Here is a 23,641-nt window from a genome sequence, read left to right as displayed (position 1 = left end):
GTCAGTTTTCAATTATTTCAGTGTAAATAATAATTAATGCAAGAAGGCGAAGTAGAGTAAATTACATTGCAGCAAAACCCGCGCTTTTATTTTGTAGGCCGCTGCCGCCTCACTTCCGCAGTGCCTTCATTAGCGCAGCTAGCTTGACGCAGCGGCGGAAAACCAAACGGAGGCACAGCGGATCAATTCGGAGCCACGGCGGTTGATCGGGATTATGCGGCGACACTGATTGCTGTACGGGTAAGAAACTGCGACCTCAGGCCGCTCCAAACGAGCCCTTTGACGCTCCGTTTGTCCTGTTTGTTGTTTTACCGCAAACCACCTAGCTTAGCGCCCGTGCTTTCCCTCCCCTCTCCCTTTGTTCGCTTGCGCCTCTTTTTTTTTGTTGCACCGATGCGGGTTTTGTAAATACTGGCGCAATATGGCTGCCGTCTCTGCACATATGTTAACATGTTGGGGTGTAATAAACTGCTGTATGTGCTGGCCAATTAATGAGGAGGAGGAGGGTAAACTATGACCTCTGGATAGTCATCTTCATCATCATCATCAGCCAAAACAAGCAGCAACAACAGTGATATCCTCAAACACATCACTGATGCCCTGCTGCTGCAATGTTACCTGAGAATGTGCCACAGTGGGGGGTGACGAGTTCATCTGTAGTCTGCACAGGTTATTACAAATGAGTGGCATAATGTTATCGAGACAATGCTTCAGCAAGCACTACACTTCAATACCAAGAGATGCAACGAGAAGTCGACTAATCGATTAGTGGTTCCCAATATCTTTGAATGGGAACCCCTATTTTTTTCAATCTATAAACCGACTGACCGCCCCTGACTCCCATGAAGTGACATTAGGATAGTTCATATTTAACACACAGCCATAGCAGTAAATCACCTGCACACTGTACACTTATTGACATAAAACAGTGAATGCAATAACAGCACGAAGTTTGTAAAATTAGCATTTTGGAAGGAATGTTTTGCATATTGTTTAAGTTTAGGCCAACTCATTATTTAAAGTTATTTTACACCCTTTGAAATCATAGAGCCTTGTGACCCCCATTAAGGGTTGGCTTCCTCGAGCAGGGGTCATTAAAGTATTGTTTTTATGGGAAAAGGCCAGGAGTTGCAATTTTAATCTCAAATATGGAGATTCCCTCCTTTTCTCTATTCAAGTGAATGTTGTTGTGTTTGAAGTGAACAAAGCTAGACACTTGAAACCATCACAATGGACTTTGAGAAACGGAGATGAACATCGTCTGTTTTTAAAATACAGTTGATTTATGACAACAATGAGATTGCGTGCCAGAGATGAGATTTTAACCTGTTTGCTTTAAAACCATCTATTACAGTAAATTAATCAATCAGCAATTACGTTGATAATCTATTTATTGTTTCAGGTAGTCTTCAAGGTAAACGTGTTACTCATCTCAATTTAAAAACAAATCGGCCGTTGCTTGTAGTGAAGTTCTTGCCTACCTTCTCCAGAACAAAATGGGTAAATGAATGATGAATATAGCAAATTCCTGAAAGTGAGGGCAGTTGTATTCCCCCCCGCCTCCCGACAGAGTGCTGCAGTGAACATGTTTTCTGTAGCAGACCTTGAAGTGGCGTCGCAAGGGCTCACTCCACTGAAAGCAATGGTTTTTAATATTGCAGAAAATAAGATCTGTGACAAACACATGTTTATGATACTTACATGTTCTGTTCAGCATAGTAATATTTACATATTAACAATGCTCTATAATTAATGAATAGTAAAAGGAATCGATTGAAGTAAAAAGCTAATGTTAGGCTAAAAACAAATAGCTTAGCGAGGTGAAGTTGTGCAACTGTGACGTAAAGGAGGCTTATATTTGATGATGTTTAGTGACGTGTTAGCAACCATTGGTTTTAAAAGCTTCAGACATCCCCAGGTAGGGTATCCACTGACACATGTTATGCCGCAGAACGAAAAACAGCCTTATTTTGGGGAAATAAAGTGAATTATTGCATTTGTACAGAACACTGGTGTGATGGTGTTTGTCACATGGAGCAGCTGCCAGGAGTCCACTGCACTTCCACCTTCTCTCAGACTGAGGTCCTTCTCACAGCAGTGAAAGGCTTTACTCCAAACATCACAGTCAGGCCTGACACACCCCTCAGCCTCACCCTCACCCCGCTTACACGCCGCAGACTCCAGCTATCATACCACAAACGGGATCTGCAGATCAGGTAATAATCAAAACAATCAAAGGCTGCAGCCCTACTTGGAATTCTGACGCCTGTTGCTGCAGACATGTTACAGTCCCTGCTTGCATCAACAGTTGAACTGAGGCAGTGTTGGTGTGCTGTAGGAATAAATCAGGCTCAGTTTTTAATGTCTGAAGATGATGATGATGATGATGATGATGATGATCAAATCTGCCCGTCTTCCTCCAACTCCCTGGTCCTTTAAACGAGTGGTTGTGCGGCCTCAGTCCCGCGCTTTAATCCCTCAGATCAGATGTGTACCTCTGCTGGGTTCCGGCCTGGCTGGTCCTGGTTTGATCTCGGTGTGTTGAGTCAGCGCGGCCTGGTGTAGTGTTACCGCAGCGCTGCATGTGTGTGATCGTGTAGCCGCAGCAGCAGCAGGCCTGTGGTTTGTGTTGCCGTTGTTGTTTTGCAGCTGGCAGCTCTTTCAGGTTATCCGTTATTTTGAAGCCGTTGATCTGGGAACATCAGGAGTGGTTCTGAGTGTCCTTTCCCCGTCCTGTCTGTCTGTGCTGATGCTGCCAGCGTCTGTGACCTTGTGAGACAAAACATATTTAGTTATCGGGGTGTTACGTTTATGCAGATCTTCCCAAGGGTGTCTGTTGTTCTTCACACGGCCTGGTTTGCACCGTAGTGACCTTTTTAATAAAGCTAATGAGCCATTTTGAATAAATTCACTGAACTTCAGAGACTGGAAGTATTCATTAGTTTTGGTTGTGAGAATTACTATCAGTGACAACTTGTTAAGTTGTGAGAAAAGCCTCCTGTGATGGCAGCTGCTTTTGTGGTTTTTACTTAGGGGCCCTATTGTGCTCATTCTCAGCTTCATATCAGTCTGTAGCGTCTCTACTTTAAAGAGTCCTCTCCTGCTGATGTTCAGGTGTATATCAGTCTGTAGCGTCTCTACTTTAAAGAGTCCTCTCCTGCTGATGTTCAGGTGTATATCAGTATGTAGTGTCTCTACTTTAAAGAGTCCTCTCCTGCTGATGTTCAGGTGTATATCAGTATGTAGCGTCTCTACTTTAAAGAGTCCTCTCCTGCTGATGTTCAGGTGTATATCAGTATGTAGCGTCTCTACTTTAAAGAGTCCTCTCCTGCTGATGTTCAGGTGTATATCAGTATGTTGTGTCTCTACTTTAAAGAGTCCTCTCCTGATGATGTTCAGGTGTATATCAGTGTGTAGTGTCTCTACTTTAAAGAGTCCTCTGCTGCTGATGTTCAGGTGTATATCAGTATGTAGTGTCTCTACTTTAAAGAGTCCTCTCCTGCTGATGTTCAGGTGTATATCAGTATGTAGTGTCTCTACTTTAAAGAGTCCTCTCCTGCTGATGTTCAGGTGTATATCAGTATGTAGTGTCTCTACTTTAAAGAGTCCTCTCCTGCTGATGTTCAGGTGTATATCAGTGTGTAGTGTCTCTACTTTAAAGAGTCCTCTCCTGCTGATGTTCAGGTGTATATCAGTATGTAGTGTCTCTACTTTAAAGAGTCCTCTCCTGCTGATGTTCAGGTGTATATCAGTATGTAGTGTCTCTACTTTAAAGAGTCCTCTCCTGCTGATGTGCAGGTGTATATCAGTATGTAGTGTCTCTACTTTAAAGAGTCCTCTCCTGCTGATGTTCAGGTGTATATCAGTATGTAGTGTCTCTACTTTAAAGAGTCCTCTCCTGCTGATGTTCAGGTGTATATCAGTATGTAGTGTCTCTACTTTAAAGAGTCATCTCCTGCTGATGTTCAGGTGTATATCAGTATGTAGTGTCTCTACTTTAAAGAGTCCTCTCCTGCTGATGTTCAGGTGTATATCAGTCTGTAGTGTCTCTACTTTAAAGAGTCCTCTCCTGCTGATGTTCAGGTGTATATCAGTATGTAGAGTCTCTACATGTCTCCATGCTTTGATGTTCAGAAAGCTCTTTATGTGTCTCATACTGCCTGTGCTGCAGCACCTCTTTTCACCCTCTGTCTGAAACCAGAGCCCAGTCTGCTTTGATTGGTTAGCTGGCCGGCTCTGTTGGGATTAGTTGACGTTTCACTTATTCGGTTAAATGGATTCCTTGCTTCCCTCACTGGCGTCGTTTCCCTGCGTCTAGCCCCTCCCACCAGGGAAGCACGGAGAGACGCAAGGAAACCACGAGAAGCAGGAAATGGGTTTTAAGAGCAATGGGACGTCCTTTCCTCCGGAGCGTCACGTGAAGCGACGTCCGTTTGTGATGACGCTGCACAGCTGATCGTCTGACAGCAGCCAGATCAGTGCATGCACTGCATCGTCCAATCAGTGAGCGATACACAGTAAGGGGGCGGGGCGAGTGTCTGAGGATTTCATCGAAGGATGCTCTGATAGTTCCTCGGTTATCGCTCCTCGCTCCTCCGGCAGAAATAAGGCCACTGGGACGCTACTCAAGATGGCGCAGACAAATCAACTTCCGGTGAGACCGAGCCTGAGGAGTGAGGAAATGAAAAATAAGAGAAGTGAAGCGTACCCTTAGAGATGTGGTTTCAAAGTTGTTAGAAATTACAAATATTTAAACCATATTTGATTCAAAAATATTGTCTGTTAAAAGTGATCTGTTCTCATAATAAAGGAGGTATCGATATGTCAGCCTGAGTAGTTAGGCTAGGGGCTAAACAGCTGGTCTGGATGTAATCACAATATACAGGTGTTCTGTCCGTTCTTCAGTCAAAGTGAGACGACACAAAGATGATAAATCCCTCCAATATCCTGAATCCTATCACAATTGCAATATCAGTCAAATTCTAACACTTAGATATGTTTTCCAAATTGTTCTGACCTGCATGCGATAGATTTATTTAACTTTTGTTAGTCGTACAAGAAAAGCACTTTGACTACATGAACATTAACTAGGTAGCTAAGAAAGAAGTGTTTAATGTCAGACGTTGTTCTAGCTTTGTGCTTGTGCAGGACTCTTTGACCTCTAACCCCGTGACCCTGTGTGTGTGGGGAGGTTAAGCGTCTTTGTAACACAGTAATGGGGTTATCAAAGAGCTGGAGTCCAACTGGCAGTTAGCGATTCACTCCAGGTAATCTGAGATACACCGCGTGAGACTGGAGAGGGTTTTACCATCTCATTGTTTCCACATCTGTACGAGTTTACACTGCAGCACATCTGGAGAGGAATACGGTCCCTTCAGGTGTATGTAGTGCCACCAGTGTGAGCGGTTATCCCTCTCAGCCTTTGATCCGACCCCAAACACACCGAGACACGATACAGCATTACGTCTGTGGGCGACTGCCGGAAACCATTGATAAGGAAAATCAGGGCCCCGGGCGTCCTTAAGCTCGAGCCCTGGACCTACCCCACCTTTAAGTATAATTATGCTAAAAAGGATCAATTCTTCTTATATTGTAAATCATCCCAAAATGCAATACCACTGAAAAATAATCCCAATACATTTTTTACAATGTGTGCAAGTGAGTGTTGTGTAACCTTTGCGTTGACTTTTTACATGTTATTTCAGTGTGGCTTCTGATGCGCACGCAGAATAATGAATTCCACTCATAATCTTTAAAGAGGACCTGTTGTGCTTTTGCTGTTCGTGTGTTATAGGTTTTTGTGTGTAAATGGTCTGCAAGGGATAAAATCCCTGTGTTCCCTTTCTCCCCCCCCCCCCTCTTGAAACGCCTCCATTGGACTCCTTTGTTTACTTCCTTAACATAGTTGCATCACGATGTAACACATGCACTTCTATAGGCTAGAGCTCTGACACATTGTACGTGATAGGCTAAGCAGTTGAGCAAAAGAAGCCGGCCAGCTAACCAATCAGAGCAGAGTCCATAGACACGCACAAGGTTAAATCCACTGTCTCTGGCGTGCCGGCACAACATGATCTCTGTTATCATTTAGTCATAGAATATCGGGTTTTCAAAGCTTTGGGGCCGTCTTGTATAAAGAGACGTGAAAATGGTTTGAGGATAATTAATAATACGTTTAACATTCGTGTCTGCTCCCCCCCCCCCCCCCCCCCAGGCTGAAGACACTGACTCCTCATCGTGTCACCTGTGACGTCGCCTCAGCCTCCGGTTGTTAGTCTGTACCCGGCCTGTATGCAGCCTGTCCAGGGCCCGGCCTAATTCCTGGTGCTCCTTCTTTCCCACCACCTCCTCCCTCCTTTCCCTACCCTTCTCCCCCCCTCTGCCCCTTCCCTCTATCCTCACTCCCCCCGCACGCCCGCCGGCCTGCTGTCCCGCAGAGCGACACCCAGCCTTTAGCCCGGACCGGCGGCCTGGCTGGCTGCCCCCCTTACAGGTGGATGAATGAAGACCCCATTCAAGAGCCCGACGGCCCCGCGGCCCCCCCGAGCAGACGGGGGTGAGTACAAAGATTCATCAAACACTGAAAACACTAATGTCAGTTTGAAAATAACACACCGATTTCTTTCAACAGTACAAAAAGAGGAAGAAGATAATCAAGGATGTCATGGAAACGATGGTCCGTTTTTCAGAATTAAAACATCGTTGTGCTCATGACCTCAGAGTGTCCTTGAACGCATCACCTGATGGATGCTAAATGTTTGTGCTTCTGTTTCAGGACATTCAGGCGTTTCTGCAAACATGATGAAAAAGAAGAACTCACATAAGTAAGTCTGATGAATGTAATTATAAAATATATATTTTTTACAATGTTTTTGGAGGCCAGATATGATGTAAGCTTAGGCCTGCAATATATTGCCAAAAAATACATTTAATAACTCCATAAAACTCCAGTGATGAAATAAATCCATGTCATAACCAGTCAAGTACTTCACTGAAATCACTGATTCTCCAGTTTAGGGCTAGGGTGTCTATGTGCTAGCGTGATTTTAATGACATTATTATCACAACAATACATTTCAGGAGCAGTAATTTAGAATTAGGCATATCGTTATAGTTATTAGGATTGTTAATAATATCACAACACAGCAGTGCATACTGTGTTTATTTAAGTACATTCTGAATATGTGACATTAACCAGCCCTAAATATTTCTCCCCCTCCCCCCGTAGGAAACAGAGGACCAGTGTGGGTCCCAGTAAGACTATGTCTCCGCCCAGAAGGAACATAGTGGGCTGCAGGATCCAGCACATCTGGAAGGAGGGCAGTAAGTCGATTTAGAATCGTGTTTTACCTGGCTGGGGGCTGCACATCCGCTCTTGAAACACTAAATGTATTTGTAATTGTATCTTGGCTTTTTATGATAATTGCTGGGGCTTATAGCTATTAACTGATCAAGATCAAACGTATATTTTTCAAAAATAAAAGTGCTCCATCGGGCTCTCAGTTGTTGTTAGGACACACGGTACAAATACAACTTGACAAAGAAACAAGCCCCAATCCAAAAGCTGTTTTATGTGAAAGAAAAAAAGAATAAAAAACACCTATATAACTATGAAAATGTAAAACATATATTAGTAATTAGATTGCAAAACAGTTGTATATAAATAAAATATATAACATTTTTTATTCTATGTTATGGTAATATGCAAATGATATTGTAAAAATAGAGGGAATAAGGGGAGTGTTTGGTCTGTACAATTGTAAAGTCTTTAGTCTGACAAACCTACAAACCTTGAAGAAATTCAGTTTACTGAGATTCAAAACACAATAATCAACAATTTGACAATTTGTGATCCATCGGGGTCTCAGTCTTGTTGGGATGCATCTCTGAAAAGCTAATAAATATGTGTGTGTGTGTGTTTGTTCCCTCAGGTAAGTCGTCCCAGTGGAAGGGGACGGTCCTGGACCAGGTCCCTGTGAACCCGTCTCTCTACCTGATCAAATACGACGGCTTCGACTGCATCTACGGCCTGGAGCTGTACAGTGATGAGAGGGTGGTGGGGCTGGAGGTGCTGCCCGACAGAGTGGGTGAGGAACACCGTCCATACCTCCATCAGCCTGAGGGGGCTAACATACAGAGGTGTAAAGTACAGGCTTCGTACGGTCATTGAAAACCTGGAAAAGTCATGGAAATTCAAAATGCAAATTCCAGGCCCTGGAAAAGTTATGGAAAACAATATTTTTCCCAAAGTTTTGGAAAAATCATGGAAATGTAACTAAAGTTGCGTCAAATATAATTTACATTTTATCTAATCGCCGAAATAATCTGCGGTCGCGAGCTGTTATGTGCCATCATGACGCGCATGGTGTTAAAAAATTAACGCCACTAATTATTTTAACGCGATTAACGCATGTGTATTTTTTTTTCCTCGGCCGCCCCGTAGTTTCAGAGCGCATCGAGTTTAAAATACCGTCTGCAAGCTGATGCAGACAGCCCCGCTCCTGCCGCCCTGCTTGCAGCAGACCACACTTCCACGCTCACCGGCAGGCACCGACTGGCCATCGGGAGGACCGGGAGGGTGTGTGTATGTGTGGTCCGAGAGAGCGAGAGAGAGACCTTACGTGCATTGTTGTTGTTGTTAGCATCTGGTGCTAGCTAGCTGCGCTAACGGATATAAGGAGCTGTTTAAATGAAAACAGAGGAGCGCTCTATCCACACAACTGCGCCGAGCACTTGACTTGATGCAGGAAGCAGACAGCGGGACATTGTAGGAGAAGTCAGCACACTCAGCTCGGATAGTGCAACATGATTGCAGCGTCCAGGCAGCTCCCGTTCGAGCATATGCCTTGAGCTGCACATAGCTCCAACGATCCATCACACACACACACACACACACACACACACACACACACACACACACACACACACACACACACACACACACACACACACACACACACACACACACACACACACACACACACACACACACACACACACACACACACACACTTATTGTATGAGAGAGGTTCCAGGTTGTTGTGTTTAATATTCATGAGAATATTTGTCATTGTTCAAATGATAATAAACATTAGCATAAAGCATATTTGTCCACTCATATGTTGATAAGAGTATTACAAACTTGAAAAATATTCCTCTAAGGTACATTTAGAACAGATCAAAAATGTGCGATTAATCGCGATTTAACTATGGACAATCATGCGATTAATCGCGATTAACTATTTTAATCGACTGACAGCCCTATTTTTATTATATGAAGCGCGAGCTGTGTGCTCGAGTCTTCCTGCCTGTCGGCTGAACTCTGCTGCTCCGGTATGAGGGTCAGCTCCATTAGCTACGGTGCGTTCGTTAACTGCGGAGTCACTGTGGCGCAGACTGAGCCGCTGGTGAACAGCTGTTAGAACGGGCGTTCAGGTGTTCAGAGCAGGGCGGCAGAGCGTGATGGGAATATCATTTAAGGAATCGTTGAGCTAGCTAGCTAGCATACATTGTCACTATCTGCTAACGTTAGCTTTAGCCTTCGTTTTCTAATAGTTTTTTCATAGGCTATAAACGGAGGTGGTATAAGTATAGATATTGTGCTAGAGTAAAAGTAGAAGTACTCAGATCTTGTACTTTAGTAGAAGTACTCAGATGTTGTTCTTAAAAGTAGAAGTACTCAGATCTTGTACTTGAGTTAAAGTAGAAGTACTCAGATAAGTAAAATTACTCAGATCTTGTACTCGAGTAGAAGTTCTCAGATCTTGTACTTTAGTAGAAGTACTCAGATCTTGTACTTTAGTAGAGGTGGAGGTACTCAGATATTGTACTTAATAAAAGTATAGTACTCAGATGTTGTACTTGAGTAAAAGTAGAAGTACTCAGATGTTGTACTTGAGTAAAAGTAGAAGTACTCAGATAAGTAAAAGTACTCAGATCTTGTAATCGAGTAGAAGTACTCAGATCTTGTACTTTAGTAGAAGTACTCAGATCTTGTACTTTAGTAGAAGTGGAAGTACTCAGATCTTGTAATCGAGTAGAAGTACTCAGATCTTGTCCTCTATTAGAAGTACTCAGATCTTGTACTTTAGTAGAAGTGGAAGTACTCAGATATTGTACTTAATAAAAGTAGAAGTACTCAGATCTTGTACTTGAGTAAATGTAGAAGTAGAAGTACTCAGATCTTGTACTTTAGTAGAAGTACTCAGATGTTGTTCTTAAAAGTAGAAGTACTCAGATCTTGTACTTGAGTTAAAGTAGAAGTACTCAGATAAGTAAAATTACTCAGATCTTGTACTCGAGTAGAAGTACTCAGATCTTGTACTTTAGTAGAAGTACTCAGATCTTGTACTTTAGTAGAAGTGGAGGTACTCAGATATTGTACTTAATAAAAGTATAGTACTCAGATGTTGTACTTGAGTAAAAGTAGAAGTACTCAGATCTTGTACTTTAGTAGAAGTGGAAGTACTCAGATCTTAATAAAAGTAAAGTACTCAGATCTTGTACTTGAGTAAAAGTAGAAGTACTCAGATGTTGTACTTGAGTAAAAGTAGAAGTACTCAGATAAGTAAAAGTACTCAGATCTTGTAATCGAGTAGAAGTACTCAGATCTTGTACTTTAGTAGAAGTACTCAGATCTTGTACTTTAGTAGAAGTGGAAGTACTCAGATATTGTACTTAATAAAAGTATAGTACTCAGATCTTGTACTTGAGTAAAAGTAGAAGTACTCAGGTCTTGTAAGTAAAAGTAGAAGTACTCAGATCTTGTAATCGTGTAGAAGTACTCAGATCTTGTACTTTAGTAGAAGTACTCAGATCTTGTACTTTAGTAGAAGTGGAAGTACTCAGATCTTGTAATCGAGTAGAAGTACTCAGATCTTGTACTTTAGTAGAAGTACTCAGATCTTGTACTTTAGTAGAAGTGGAAGTACTCAGATCTTGTACTTGAGTAAATGTAGAAGTACTCAGGTCTTGTAAGTAAAAGTAGAAGTACTCAGATCGTGTACTTGAGGAAAAGTAGAAGTACGAGAGTGTAGGAATACTCTGTTACAGTAAAAGTCCTGCATTCAAAATGTTCCTCAAGTCAAAGTACAAAAGTATTCTCATCAGAATATAGTGAAAGACAGTCAAAGTAGTCGTTGTGCAGATTGGTCCATTTCAGAATAATCTATATGATATGTTTTATAATGATTGATCATGAAAGTGTTCTCAAAGCTGGTGAAGGTGCAGCTAGTCTGAAGTACTTTGTAGACTGCAGGGTAGCTGGTGAAGGTGCAGCTAGTCTGAAGTACTTTGTAGACTGCAGGGTAGCTGGTGAAGGTGCAGCTAGTCTGAAGTACTTTGTAGACTGCAGGGTAGCTGGTGGATTTACTCCAGGTGGAACTAAAGTCTGATTCAACACTTGGTTAGATTTCACATCATTCATCCACATCTGTGAAGTAACTACAGGGATTAAATACATGTAGAGGAGGAAAAGTACACCATTTACCTCTGAACTGTAGAGGAGTAGAAGTACACCATGTACCTCTGAACTATAGAGGAGTAGAAGTACAAAGTAGCAAAACATTGAAATACTTAAATAAAGTACAAGTATCTCCAAATTGTACCCACGTATAGTACTTGTTGAGTTTATGAACTTACACCAGTGGCTATACAGGTAGAAAGACTAAGCCTCGAACAGAGGCATGAAAATACATTTTCAAAATGCTCAACAGTGCTGCCAGAATTATAAACTGACTGCTACACAATTAAAATAAATGCTTTTATATATTTCTACTAGATGTGACTCTTTGGCGTCACTGCTGCTTTAGTTGTTCCGACTGCTCACATCCTGTTATTCCTAATTTTAATGCCGATATTCCGTGGGGTCGGGGGGGTCGGATCCTTGTCACCTTTTTCATACCTGATGACTTTGCCTCCATGACTGCAGTTGCTTCAGCGTGTAGAAGCTAGTAAGCCTACTATTTGATTTGTTTTAGATAGGCACACCATGTTTCATATGCGGACCTTATTTTCCTGTTCCATGTTCACATAAACCTTTTCAGTGGGAATCTGTTTTTGGTCATGGAAAATGAGGTAACGGTCATTGAGAAGTCATTGGTGAGAAAGTGTATGAACCCTGAAAGTAACTAAGTACATTTACTTAAGTATTGTTCTTAAGTACAATATTGACATACTAGTACTTTACTTGAGTATTATACACCACTACAATTCAGACTTATATCGTGTACTTTTACTCCACTACATGTATTTAATACCTTTAGGTACTTTAAAGATGTGAAATATAATCAAGCTTTGAGAACACTTTAATGATCAATCATTATAAAACATATCATATCTATTATTCTGAAATGGACCAATCACATTTAACACATTTGATCAAAGCAGATTGCAAAACAGTTATTTGTAAATAAAATATATAAAAAAATAGAACATATATTCAATTTTAGGGTAATTAACACTAATATTGCAAAACAAAGTTTGGTCTTTAAGATTTCGGATAAAATATGATTTATTTCAGAATATGAAGAAGTGTTGACGCTTGTAAAGACGGTGACGTAGCTACGTCTCCCTGGAATACTGAATGGCCGTCTGACAGTGACCCGGCAGTCACGGGACAGTGGCTGCAGACGATAAACAGCGCTGAAGCTCGAGCTGCGAACTGAGCCACCTGCTGGCAGCAGCATTTACAACAGGCGGAGTGTGTTGTGTGTGTCCTCGGGAAATACACAAGCACCAAAACACTCACCAGATCTCTTCCTCCCTTTCCCTCATCCGAGTACAAATATACTAGCTAGCCTAATCATTAGGACACATGAACCTCCTTCATCCATCTTCTGACCTGCTAACAAGCCTCTGAAGGCCTTCCTCTCAGGATTGTTTCCTGGAAACATTGTTTGACACGTGTTTGCTGAATATTTGGAGATCATTGGAAAGTTAAGAATCTCCTCTTTCCAACAGCGAATATAACAAAAATGTGTTTTGGGTTCGATGTGCCTGATTTTGATAGAGCAGGTCACAATTACAAAGCATGAATCAAGCGGATGAATTTCTCTTAGTCATGTTATTGATGAATTGACCAATAGTTGCAGCTCCTAAAACGGTTTAGTATTTTGATGTCCTGCGCACAGACCCCCTGATGATGTCACACTGACCCCCTCCCTGTGATTGGTTTAGCCCCGGCCCGTGTGAGCGACTCGATGCTGGCGGAGACGATGATCGGCAAAGCGGTGGAGCACATGTTTGAGACGGAGGACGGGCCGAAGGAGGAGTGGAGGGGGATGGTGCTGGCCCGCGCTCCCATCATGACCGCCTGGTTCTACATCACCTACGAGAAGGACCCCGTGCTCTACATGTACCAGCTGCTGGACGACTACAAGGAGGGAGACCTGCGCATCATGCCCGACTCCAGTGAGTGGAAGCTGGTTCTCCTGGACCAGTGGTCAGCCCTTCAGCTCCATAACTTCACTGAGTAGTGGTCTAGTTGCCAGCATAGTGCACCACGGAAATGAGGATACCCCAAAGTTTGATGTTAGGAATGTATAGTACGGGTCCCCAGAGAAACTGCTGGAAGCGAACTTGCATATGTTGGGCGATTTGCAAAATTAGCATAAATTGCGTTAATTGGCATGAGTGGCATTATAGCTTTTGTGGACAATAGTCAAATAAAAATAGTTTGGACACTTTTTGGGTGGTTTTGGTGGTTATTGAGTCCATTTCTGACCTTTTTCAAGATATATTGCAGTTTTAACCAGAAAAGTTGCCATATTTTTACTTTTTGTCTTAATAATAATAATAGATTTAATTTGTTAGCACTTTTACAGGTGCTCAAAGACGCTTTACAGATATAGTGACGATAAAATAAAATAAAGGAACAACAAATAAATATATAGTTAAAGTCAAATTATACAATCACACATTAAAAGCCAGATTGAAGAGGTGAGTGTTTTGAAGGTGGTGAGGTCAGTGCAGTCTGATGGGTTGTGGGAGTGAGTTCCAGAGGGAGGGGGCAGCGACGGAGAAGGCTCTGTCCCCCCAGGTCCGGTGATGGGTGTGGGTGGGGATGGACAGGAGGTTGGCTTCTGATGAGCGGAGGCAGCGGGAAGGGGTGTGGTGGTGCAGCAGGTCTGTGAGGTAGGGGGGGGGCAGACGGACGGGGGGCCAGTGGAGGTTCTGGAGGACGGGAGTGATGTGGTCTCTCCTGTGGGTGAGGAGGCGGGCAGCAGAGTTCTGGATATGTTGGAGTTTATTGATTAGGTTGGATGGTATGCCGTAGAGGATGCTATTGCAGTAGTGGAGTCGTGAAGTGATGAATGCATGAATCAGGGCTTCAGCAGCAGAGGAGGAGAGAGATGGCGGAGACGGGCAATGTTTTTGAGGTGGAAAAAGGCTGTCCTGGTGATGTGATTGATGTGGTGGTTGAATTTGAGCTGACTGTCGAAGATGACTCCGAGGTTGCAGATGTGAGGGGGGGGGGGGAGATAGAGTGTGGCTGTCAATGTCTTGTTGCGACCATTGTATATAGAGAGCACAAGATGAAAATTATTATCTCTACTGCGGACAATTATTTTTCTAATAAATAAGCAATCTGTCCAGTCAAGTTAAAATCTAAATGATTGAGAATCAGCCCCTGGGGACTACACATATGTCAATCTTCTGGTTAAAACTGCCATTTTTTAAGCTGAACATTTCAGAAAAGGACTCGGTATCTTCAATACCCTCAAAACCACTCAAGTCTTTTTTTAGCTATTGTCCACATAAGCTTACTAAGTTACTAATTAACGCAAAATGTGCTTAATGTGCAAAGTGCCCAACATATGCAAGTTAGCATCCGATCCGGCAGTTTCTATGTGCTAGGGACCCGTACTATACATTTCTAACATAAAACTTTGGGCTACTCAACATTTCCGATTTCAGCAATGGCTTTGATGAGACTTACACTTGGCCAACCGCAGACATGCAAACACAGAGCGACACCACATTACACACTAACCACTTTATGGTAATTATGTTTTGTTCAGCAGGATAATAAAAACTAACAGCACTTTTCTAATAGTTGATGAGTAAATGCCCTCACCAGAAGTACAAATCTAACGCTATAACAGACCCACATCACTCCGATCATTAGCTGCCTTTACTGAAGTTGTTGCGTAACTTGTTAGAAACCTATTATATTATATTATATATATATATATATATATATATATATATATATATATTTCTGGACACATAGAAGCTTCGGCCATTCACCAGTGGGTGAAAACGTGAACATTTCTTTGAAAGCTTGTGTTAACCACAGACCATATTTTAGGCATGTTACCACAAACTCACTAAAATGAAACATTGACTTCGAGCCTTAAGTTACAGAGACTGCATATCTTCCGTTGCAAACTGACAAATACTTCAAAAGGTTATTTTAGGCCCTGTAACTAATTCACTAGCACTTCCAATGTGATGACTTGCATCGAGTGAATATATCTGCACTTTCCTTTTTGTACGGAGTTTAATCTTTATGGTTTCTCCACTTAATGCAAGTGGCTTTGGATACAAGCATCATTCCTGCACCACTCTATTGTCACAAGATTGTATAAGTGATGCTTCTACATGAGTTGATTATCCTCCCAGCTGCTTACATCTCGCTCTCTCTCTCTCTCTCTGTCTGTCTGTGTGTGTGTGTGTGTGTGTGTGTGTGTGTGTGTGTGTGTGTTGTGTGTGTGTGTGTGTGTGTGTGTGTGTGTGTGTGTGTGTGTGTGTGTGTGTGTGTGTGTGTGTGTGTGTGTGTGTGTGTGTGTGTGTGTGTGTGTGTGTGTGTGTGTGTGTGTGTGTGTGTGTGTGTGTGTGTGTGTGTGTGTGTGTGTGTGTGTGTGTGTGTGTGTGTGTGTGTGTGTGTGTGTGTGTGTGTGTGTGTGTGTGTGTGTGTGTGTGTAGACGACACGGTGGCGGCAGAGCGGGAGCCCGGCGAGGTGGTGGACAGTCTGGTGGGCAAACAGGTGGAGTACGCCAAAGAGGACGGAGGCAAGCGCTCGGGTATGGTCATCCACCAGGTGGAGGCCAAGCCCTCGGTCTACTTCATAAAGTTTGACGACGACTTCCACATCTACGTCTACGACCTGGTCAAGACCTCCTAAGACCAGAAGACCCGGTCCAGGATCGGGACCCCATAAAAGTCTTACTGGGACCTGCCTAGACCCTCTGAAAGACAAAACAAAACTCCCTAGTGAAGAACAAGTGATTTGAAACATCCATCTGGGACGGATGATATCATTCATAACTCTTGCTTTCATGGAACGCCTTCAACATAAGAAAAATACTTCATTATGGAGGCCCCCCCCCCCAAGACAGGAGAACCACCACCTGCTCCACCTGTATTCAATGATATATCCATCATCATCAGTGTCCAGATGTTGTTACGTTCCATTAGGATTCTTCAAGACACAAAATGGCGTGATTACCCCAAATAAGACCAAGTTATTTGACATAATAGATTTTAAATGTTGGAATATTTGTAGCAATACCTAACGAATCAGAAAACAAATGTTCTCCAAGCTGATAGGACCCAATCTTGAGATCTTCCTAGCGAACAGGAAACGTCCCCATCGCATTATCCTCCCCTCCAGAGTGGCAGCAGGTCTGAAACTATTGAAGTAAACGGAACCCCCTCTCCTGAAACCTTGTCAGAGTGCTTGTTGGGGGGGCGGACCGGTCTGTCGTGGTTAATGAAGGGTTGGGACTTCAGGAAGACAGAAACCTAGAGATGAAGTAAAAGCTGAACCATCGTCTCCATTTGTGTTTATCCAAGGTCAACGGTGACTGGGTTGCAATTAGAGGAAGAACTCATCTCCAATCACAGCATTTTACTGACCCTGCCCCCCCCCCTACAGGGCACCGCAGAAAGAGTGGAATAAAGTCTGAAGCGCACCGTGGAGAAAACAGAGAATGCGGACTACTTTCTGTTTCCATCCTTTCACCACACATTTGTGTTGATGCCGATGCCTTCATTACCCATAATGACTTGAGGTTTCAGCAGGAGAGGGTGTGTTGATCCGGCTTCATCGGTAAGCATCGTTAGCTGTCCTCTGGTCAGCCGATTCTCACTGGAAGCGCTTGTGGTCGCCGCACAGATTTAGTTTTCAGTGGGAGTGCTAATGATGCTAACGAGCTAATTCCATGAGTCCTAGGCCCTGGATAACGAGGGTGATGCTGAAACATGTTCACACAAACGTTTCATCGATTCTGCTGAGAATAAGTTCAGGTCACACAAAGAAAGATGAGAAGATAGATATCAGTTATTGATACGTCCAGGGTGTGTTGAGGGTATTACTATACTTAAAACTCCTATTCAACACTTTAATAAATATGTAATAAATGGTTTATAGCACACTACAATGTATTCTAAGTAAATAAAAATGAAGAAGCAATGAAAAGAAGTTTTTCACTAACTTATTAATCAACACTCAGATTATTACATTACATTGCATTTAGCTGATGCTTTTATCCAAAGCGACTTACAATAAGTACATTCGACCAGGAAGACACAACCTTGAAGAAAATAGAATCATATAAGTACATCAGGCTTCATAGAGCCAAACAGTTCAAGTGCTACTCAACTGGCTATAGATAAGCCAGTCCTTTATTAGTATATAAGTGCTCTGTTAGCAGTTCTTTGTTCGTAATTCTATCGCTCGAGGTGGAGTCAAAAGAGATGAGTTTTCAGTCTGCGCCGGAAGATGTGCAGGCTTTCTGCCGTCCTGATGTCAATGGGGAGCTCATTCCACCATTTTGGAGCCAGGATAGCAAACCCACGTGTTTTTGCTGATGGGAACTTGGGTCCCCCTCGCAGCGAGGGTGATTATAACTAAATGATAGTGTGTTATGAACCATTTGTGTACATATGTATATGGAACGTTGAAGGTGCTTATCTGTGAGCAAAGACTTGACGCGTTCCCCAAAATGTCTGAATGAGTGGCTTCGCTTGGACGTCTGATGCTGTATTGATCCGTTCCGATCAGTCCTGACTGTGAGGAGAAAACTAGCAGTGGCTATGCCCCGCCCCCTGTTTGCGGCGCTGTTCTCTGATTGACTGGACTCAAGCACAAGATGTGCTTTGCTACGGACCAAACCGATCCAGTGTTCATCTGTTAAAAGTTGATTTGTATGTTTTTATAAAAAAATCTTTCCCGTTCTTATCTCTTCTGCTTTCATATCGACGCCATGTATAGTTTTAACTCTTTGTTTATATGTTGATATGAGCCGGTACATACGGACCGCCTTGTTTCCTCTGTATATTATCTGTTCATTCGTTTCACGTCTTCTGTTCTGTGTGCACTGTATATTACCCAGTTAGCTGTAGGAAGTTTCAATTTCAACCAAAATGACTGAAGCTGTCCTGACTGCACTCCGCTGGATCTGGTTGATATGTAGGATTATTATTATTGTTTATTTTTGCTGACTGACAAATCTGTCCTTGTAGTGTTGGGGATTTCCACCTTTGCAATCAGTTCCAGCTCCCTGTAGAGTGGTGCAGTCCTAAAACCTGGGAATGATTCAGCGTTTAACAACTTCCAGTTCCATTTGGTTTCAACGTTCTCTTGGTTACATGCTTGGAGGAAGGTCTGTGCTAAACACAAGTTTAGGAGTTTCACGTTTTCTTCTAACACCATAAAGTGCGTCCTTGTGAACTTCTGAAGTTTTTACACATCATAAAAGCAGCGTTTGCTTAACTACTAAACATTAGTCGCCTTTAGCTTAGCAGTGGTGATGCGCGGACAGGTTTATTTATAGCCTAGCCTTAGCATTTACACTTAAAATATTATAGAGGTGCTGTTAAAATGTGGAGATTATCCTGCGGAACTAAACGGGTGTTTGCCACAGATCTTATTTTCTGAAATGTTGTAAAATCCCATTGACTTTTTGTCGAGGAAGCCCTTGTGATGCTAACTTCCTGGTTGGCCTACAAAATACACTGCACCGCTCTATACAAATGTTTCCTTTTTCTTTTACGGTTCAGTCAGGGGTTTTGGAAGATCTCACAGAATCCTCTGCTCTTACCACATGTAGCTCCTCCCAACAAGAAGCCCACTCCCCCATTAGCATTAAACAGCCATGTTGCCTGATCCATGTCTCCTGAAGGGACTCGAACATCTGTTTGAAAGAACATGGGTGTCACAACGTTTTGTTCATTTGTTTTTATTCTCGAACCTGCGTTGCTTTTCTGAAATCTGCCGTTTGATATTGTGCAATGTGTGTCACCGTTCTGATACTAGTCCATGGAGACTCCTGAAGTGAACGTTCCTTCTCCAGTCTTTGATAACATAAATACTCTGTGGAACCCACACGATCAGTGTGCAGCCTCTTTGTTCAGGAGCCGACACGCCGTTCGTATTTTACAGAAGTGTGTGTGTGTGTGTGAGTGTGTGAGTGTGTGTGAGCCCCTGTTCAGAGCAGTGTTGTTTTTGCATGCATGTATAGCTCAGTGTAAATCGATGTGAGTTGCATGTCTGTGTAGTTTTCAGTTGTTCGGCTGACTTCTGTCTGTTGTGGCTTTTTTTTTGGTGCCTTTGTTTTGATTTCTCTGTTTTTTTCTTTGCCCGTTTCTTTTTGTACTATGTGTCCCAGAGGCTACTGCTGCTGTTTTTGGGGGTTATTGAACATAAAATAGAAAAACAAAAACAAAGAAAATCCTCCTTGAAACAGAGCTGACAACAGTGTGTGTGAATTCTGTTTCTGTGTGGAGTGTCCCCTTTAAACAGTGCCAACTACAGATTCCAGTGTTGTACAGAAGCTCACAATATTTACTAAAATAAACCATTTCTCTGTTTTTTTAATCACCAGTCTGTCACTTTCTTTATGTTTTTACACTTGAATTAGATGAAAGAGACGTCACAACAAGAAGTATGAATGTAGACCGGTAAGGGCAAAGAACAACCAATATATATATTGGTGGAAAGAAAAATGAAGCCATTTAAATTAAAAGTGATCATAGTTTTTATATTAAATATTAGTCGCAACATTAACTATATGGTAAGAAACTTAAATAAGTGTGTTGTGTTTTAAAAAAAACAACTACAATCCCATATATATTATTAATAATAATTATAATACACTTTAGTTGAAAAGCAAACTTTATAAACATAATCTCAAGATGCTTCACAGTTCAATGAGTGTTAAAGAGTTAAGAATGATCTAGAAACATATGAAAGAAGCAGGACATGCAGAACTAGGGAGTTTAGTTTAAAGACAGCATATAAGGTACAAAATAAAACTATGTATATAAATACAACATAGTATTAATAGTCATACTAATAATAGTATAATAATATAATAGTAATAAGATATTCCATCCTGTCGAATTTCTTTAAAGATGCAATGTATCTAATACAACATTGTCATTCTTTTTTTTTACAAGGTAATGCATATTATAGTCGCAACAGACTATATTAATAGTATACATATGTATTTTATTTAGTTTTAGAAATACATTACGTAATTTTTTTTTAATAACGAGTGCTTAGGGTTAGTGTTTAGAAAGCATTTAGAAAAAACTGTAATGCAATTATAATAATAATAATAATGATGCTGATTCAAGACTTTATTTTATTAAAGTCCAAAATAATAAAATGTGGCAGTCTTCAAATGACAGTGTATGTGAAAAACAGAGTTATTATTGATCACTTAAATAAAACAATATTCAGGACTGCAATGAAATACAATTCTCATTCAGGTTAAACATTTTTTTTTAAATCCTCAAGTTTATATAAAGGTAGAAGGCAATTCCATGAAAATGATAAGACATGATGATTAAATGATGTGCTTGCATTGATAAAAAGCTTTTTGAAAAGCTTTCGACAAGTGATTTAAACATGACTCTAAAAGAAATGAAATAAATTAACATAACAAATATGAAATAATAACAATTATTTGCATTTGTATTGAAAACCCGCAGTTACTTTTTTTTATATATACACGAACATCATAGGGTGCAGGTGCCCTTCCACACCACTGGATGTCACTGTTGCTTCATTTTACAGTTTGCACTCCCACAATGCACCTTTCCAGATAGCTAATAACGCTTTGCCTTTCTAGCTGTTAAATACAAATATAAACACACAGGCGGGTTTTACACTGTTTTCTATTTGTAACTTGAGATGGTTTAAGGCACGTATTCTAATATTGAATATTTCAAATGTGACACCGTGAGTCAGATAGCTAGAGAGGAGAAACACTCTGCCTCAGCGCCATGTTAGCAATGTGATCTTTCTGGTTCATGAGTGTGATGATTGGTGATCTCACGGTCCATCCGTGATAGGTGCAGCCCAACCTTGTTACGCACTGCACCTCAGCCCTTCTGATCCTGAACCAGGAGTCACACACAGCAAACTGTTAGTGTAGTGTTAGAAAGTCAATGTCACTGAACACTTAGATGGTAACAATATTTTTGTCCGGTGAAAATAATTTAAAAATTGTTCCCCTTTTATAATATATGGTTTGAAATACTATTACAGCAGGGCAACTAATTTCACATTTGGATGTCGTTTTCATTCCAGCTCTGCAAAATGATCAATAACTTATTTAATGTATCAGGGGTGTCAAACTCAAGGCCCGGGGGCCAAATCCGGCCCGCGACTAAATTTGATGTGGCCCGCAAGAGCTTGCAAAGAATATAATACGTTTATTATACGGTTACATGCCACATTACAGAAGCGGGTTGCCCATGAACTACATGTCCCACAATGCATCTCGTTTTGTGACATGCGCACTGAAGAAACTTGCAATTATTTGCCCTGGACTTCTACTTTCAGTTAATTACTAAATTATTATCCTATCCGATAATAATCCAAGTCAGAGGCAATAATGTCATATAATACATTATTTTATATATATTATATATTTATATAGTTACCACCGACCCTTTGAGTGCAACCATAATGCTAATGTAGCCCGCGATTAAATTGAGTTTGACACCCCTGGTTTAAAGGCTATAGTTAATAATGAACTATCAGAATACGACCCTGTATGATATCAAGTTTAAGTCATACCTACCTCAATACATTATTTCTTATTTCAGTACCATTTAGAACACATAGATAACATCTTTCATGTTCAATTGCTGAAATAATAATAAAATAAATGTGCTATTGTGCAATATTTTGATGTCATCACTTATGTACTTTTACTTAAGTACAATTTTGAATGCAGGACTTTGACCTGTAGCAGATCTGAGTACTGTTTGTGCCACTGCCCTGGCCCTGACGACCTTTAAGTGACATATTTGATGGATATGTATTATTATAATCAATGCATGAAAACAATGCAATAAACTGCTCAGTTCACTTAGCTGTTGAATACATCTACAAACACAAAGGCTTAGTCTATAGTGTTTTGTCTGTGTGGAGATGACAGATACATGAATATGAAATGTAGAGTATTAGATTGTGACACCGTCAGTCAGAGAGCTGGAGAGGAGGGACAGAGAGCCTCAGGGCAGGTTCACACTGTGATCTTTCTGGTTCATGAAAGTGATGAATGGTGCGTTCATGGTCCATCCGTGACAGGTGCAGCCCTCCCCTTGTTACGCTCTGCGCCTCAGCCCTTCTGATGAGTGATGGCGAGATGAAGCCATATGAAGCTTTCCAGCCAATTGGTTCGCAAAAGGTTTCATCTCATGAGGCTTCATCATGGGCTTAATTTGAACACAAACTCCCCCTGTTGGTCAAAGTGTGTAAAACAAGCAGATTGGACATCTCAACAGTGTGCTCTATCTCATACCGAGTTCCCAATGAGTAAAGCCTTATAATAACTCTAAACAACGAACATAAAATCATATTTTCATGTTAACAATATTTTATTTATTCCAGTTGATTGATTGTGATTGAAAAGCCTAAGGAGGCTGGTAAACATTGCAAAGAGGGATTTGTGTTCCTTAATAATATTCATAAACTTAACCATGTTGTTGCCTGAGAAAGGCTAAACCATATCAAGGAATACATTTGTTAACTACATTATCTCATTTAGCTGTAGCTTTTATAAACAACAACAAAGACGTATTGTTCAGTCGTTGAACCAGGGACCCTGCGGTCATGAGTCAACTGCTTTCCAGCTGAGCCGCAGCACACACATTAAAGCTCCCTGAAAACACTGCAACATATTTATTCCAGTATTTATTGATGTTTTTGTTCCTACTTTTATTTATGCTTTTATTCATTGATACTTATGACATGTTCCGACCTCTATATAAGTGAGGGTCTGAGCTCTCTTAATTCCATCGTGTCACCGGGCCCGGGTACAGGAGGGGTACTATGGTTCTTATTATACATCCATGGGTATTATGAGCGTTGTGGTTCAACGGTTCAACCGATCTGAAGCGCTTCCTGAAGCAGTCACGTGGTATCGTCAGGCAGCGAGGCTTCGTTTGTCATCGATGACGTCACTGACCCAAAACGATACAAGCCTCGAAACATGCTTCACAAAAAGCTTCGGGGATTACTCGACACACGCTCCGAAGCCTCGGCGCAATACGTAACATCACTACTTCTGATCCTGACCCAGGAGTCACAATAACAGCAAACTGCTAGTGTTAGAAACTAAATGTAATGTCATCATTTCCTCCAGGTGATCCATGTCGAGCACCTTATCACTGAGAAAT

At 41.5% G+C, this 23,641-nt stretch overlaps 1 protein-coding gene and 2 non-coding genes across 4 annotated transcripts; all 3 read left to right on the top strand.

The window, feature by feature from the left end:
• Positions 1-128: 128 nt before the first annotated feature.
• Positions 129-19,823, top strand: LOC117453071 (spindlin-1-like). 2 transcript variants are annotated; one of them, XM_034091927.2, is made up of 9 exons: positions 129-240; positions 2,006-2,216; positions 6,215-6,556; positions 6,632-6,676; positions 6,776-6,824; positions 7,229-7,323; positions 7,932-8,087; positions 13,177-13,410; positions 15,928-19,823. In XM_034091927.2, the coding sequence occupies exons 3-9, from the start codon at positions 6,502-6,504 to the stop codon at positions 16,125-16,127; spliced, it is 834 nt and encodes a 277-aa protein (XP_033947818.1). In that variant the 5' UTR covers positions 129-240; positions 2,006-2,216; positions 6,215-6,501; the 3' UTR covers positions 16,128-19,823. The 2 variants fall into 2 exon arrangements, with proteins under 2 accessions (XP_033947818.1, XP_033947819.1); XM_034091928.2 differs by lacking the exon at positions 2,006-2,216.
• Positions 19,824-21,249: 1,426 nt separating this feature from the next.
• Positions 21,250-21,349, top strand: LOC117453231 (small nucleolar RNA U13). Its single transcript, XR_004552874.1, has one exon. It is a non-coding gene; the product is annotated as a small nucleolar RNA U13 (small nucleolar RNA).
• A 1,146-nt stretch (positions 21,350-22,495) lies between these two features.
• On the top strand, positions 22,496-22,596 carry LOC117453235 (small nucleolar RNA U13). The gene has a single exon (XR_004552878.1). It is a non-coding gene; the product is annotated as a small nucleolar RNA U13 (small nucleolar RNA).
• Positions 22,597-23,641: the final 1,045 nt, after the last annotated feature.

The sequence above is a fragment of the Pseudochaenichthys georgianus genome, chromosome 9, assembly GCF_902827115.2.
Source record: "Pseudochaenichthys georgianus chromosome 9, fPseGeo1.2, whole genome shotgun sequence".
Taxonomy (NCBI): domain Eukaryota; kingdom Metazoa; phylum Chordata; class Actinopteri; order Perciformes; family Channichthyidae; genus Pseudochaenichthys; species Pseudochaenichthys georgianus.
This window is presented reverse-complemented; position numbering and strand designations above follow the sequence as displayed.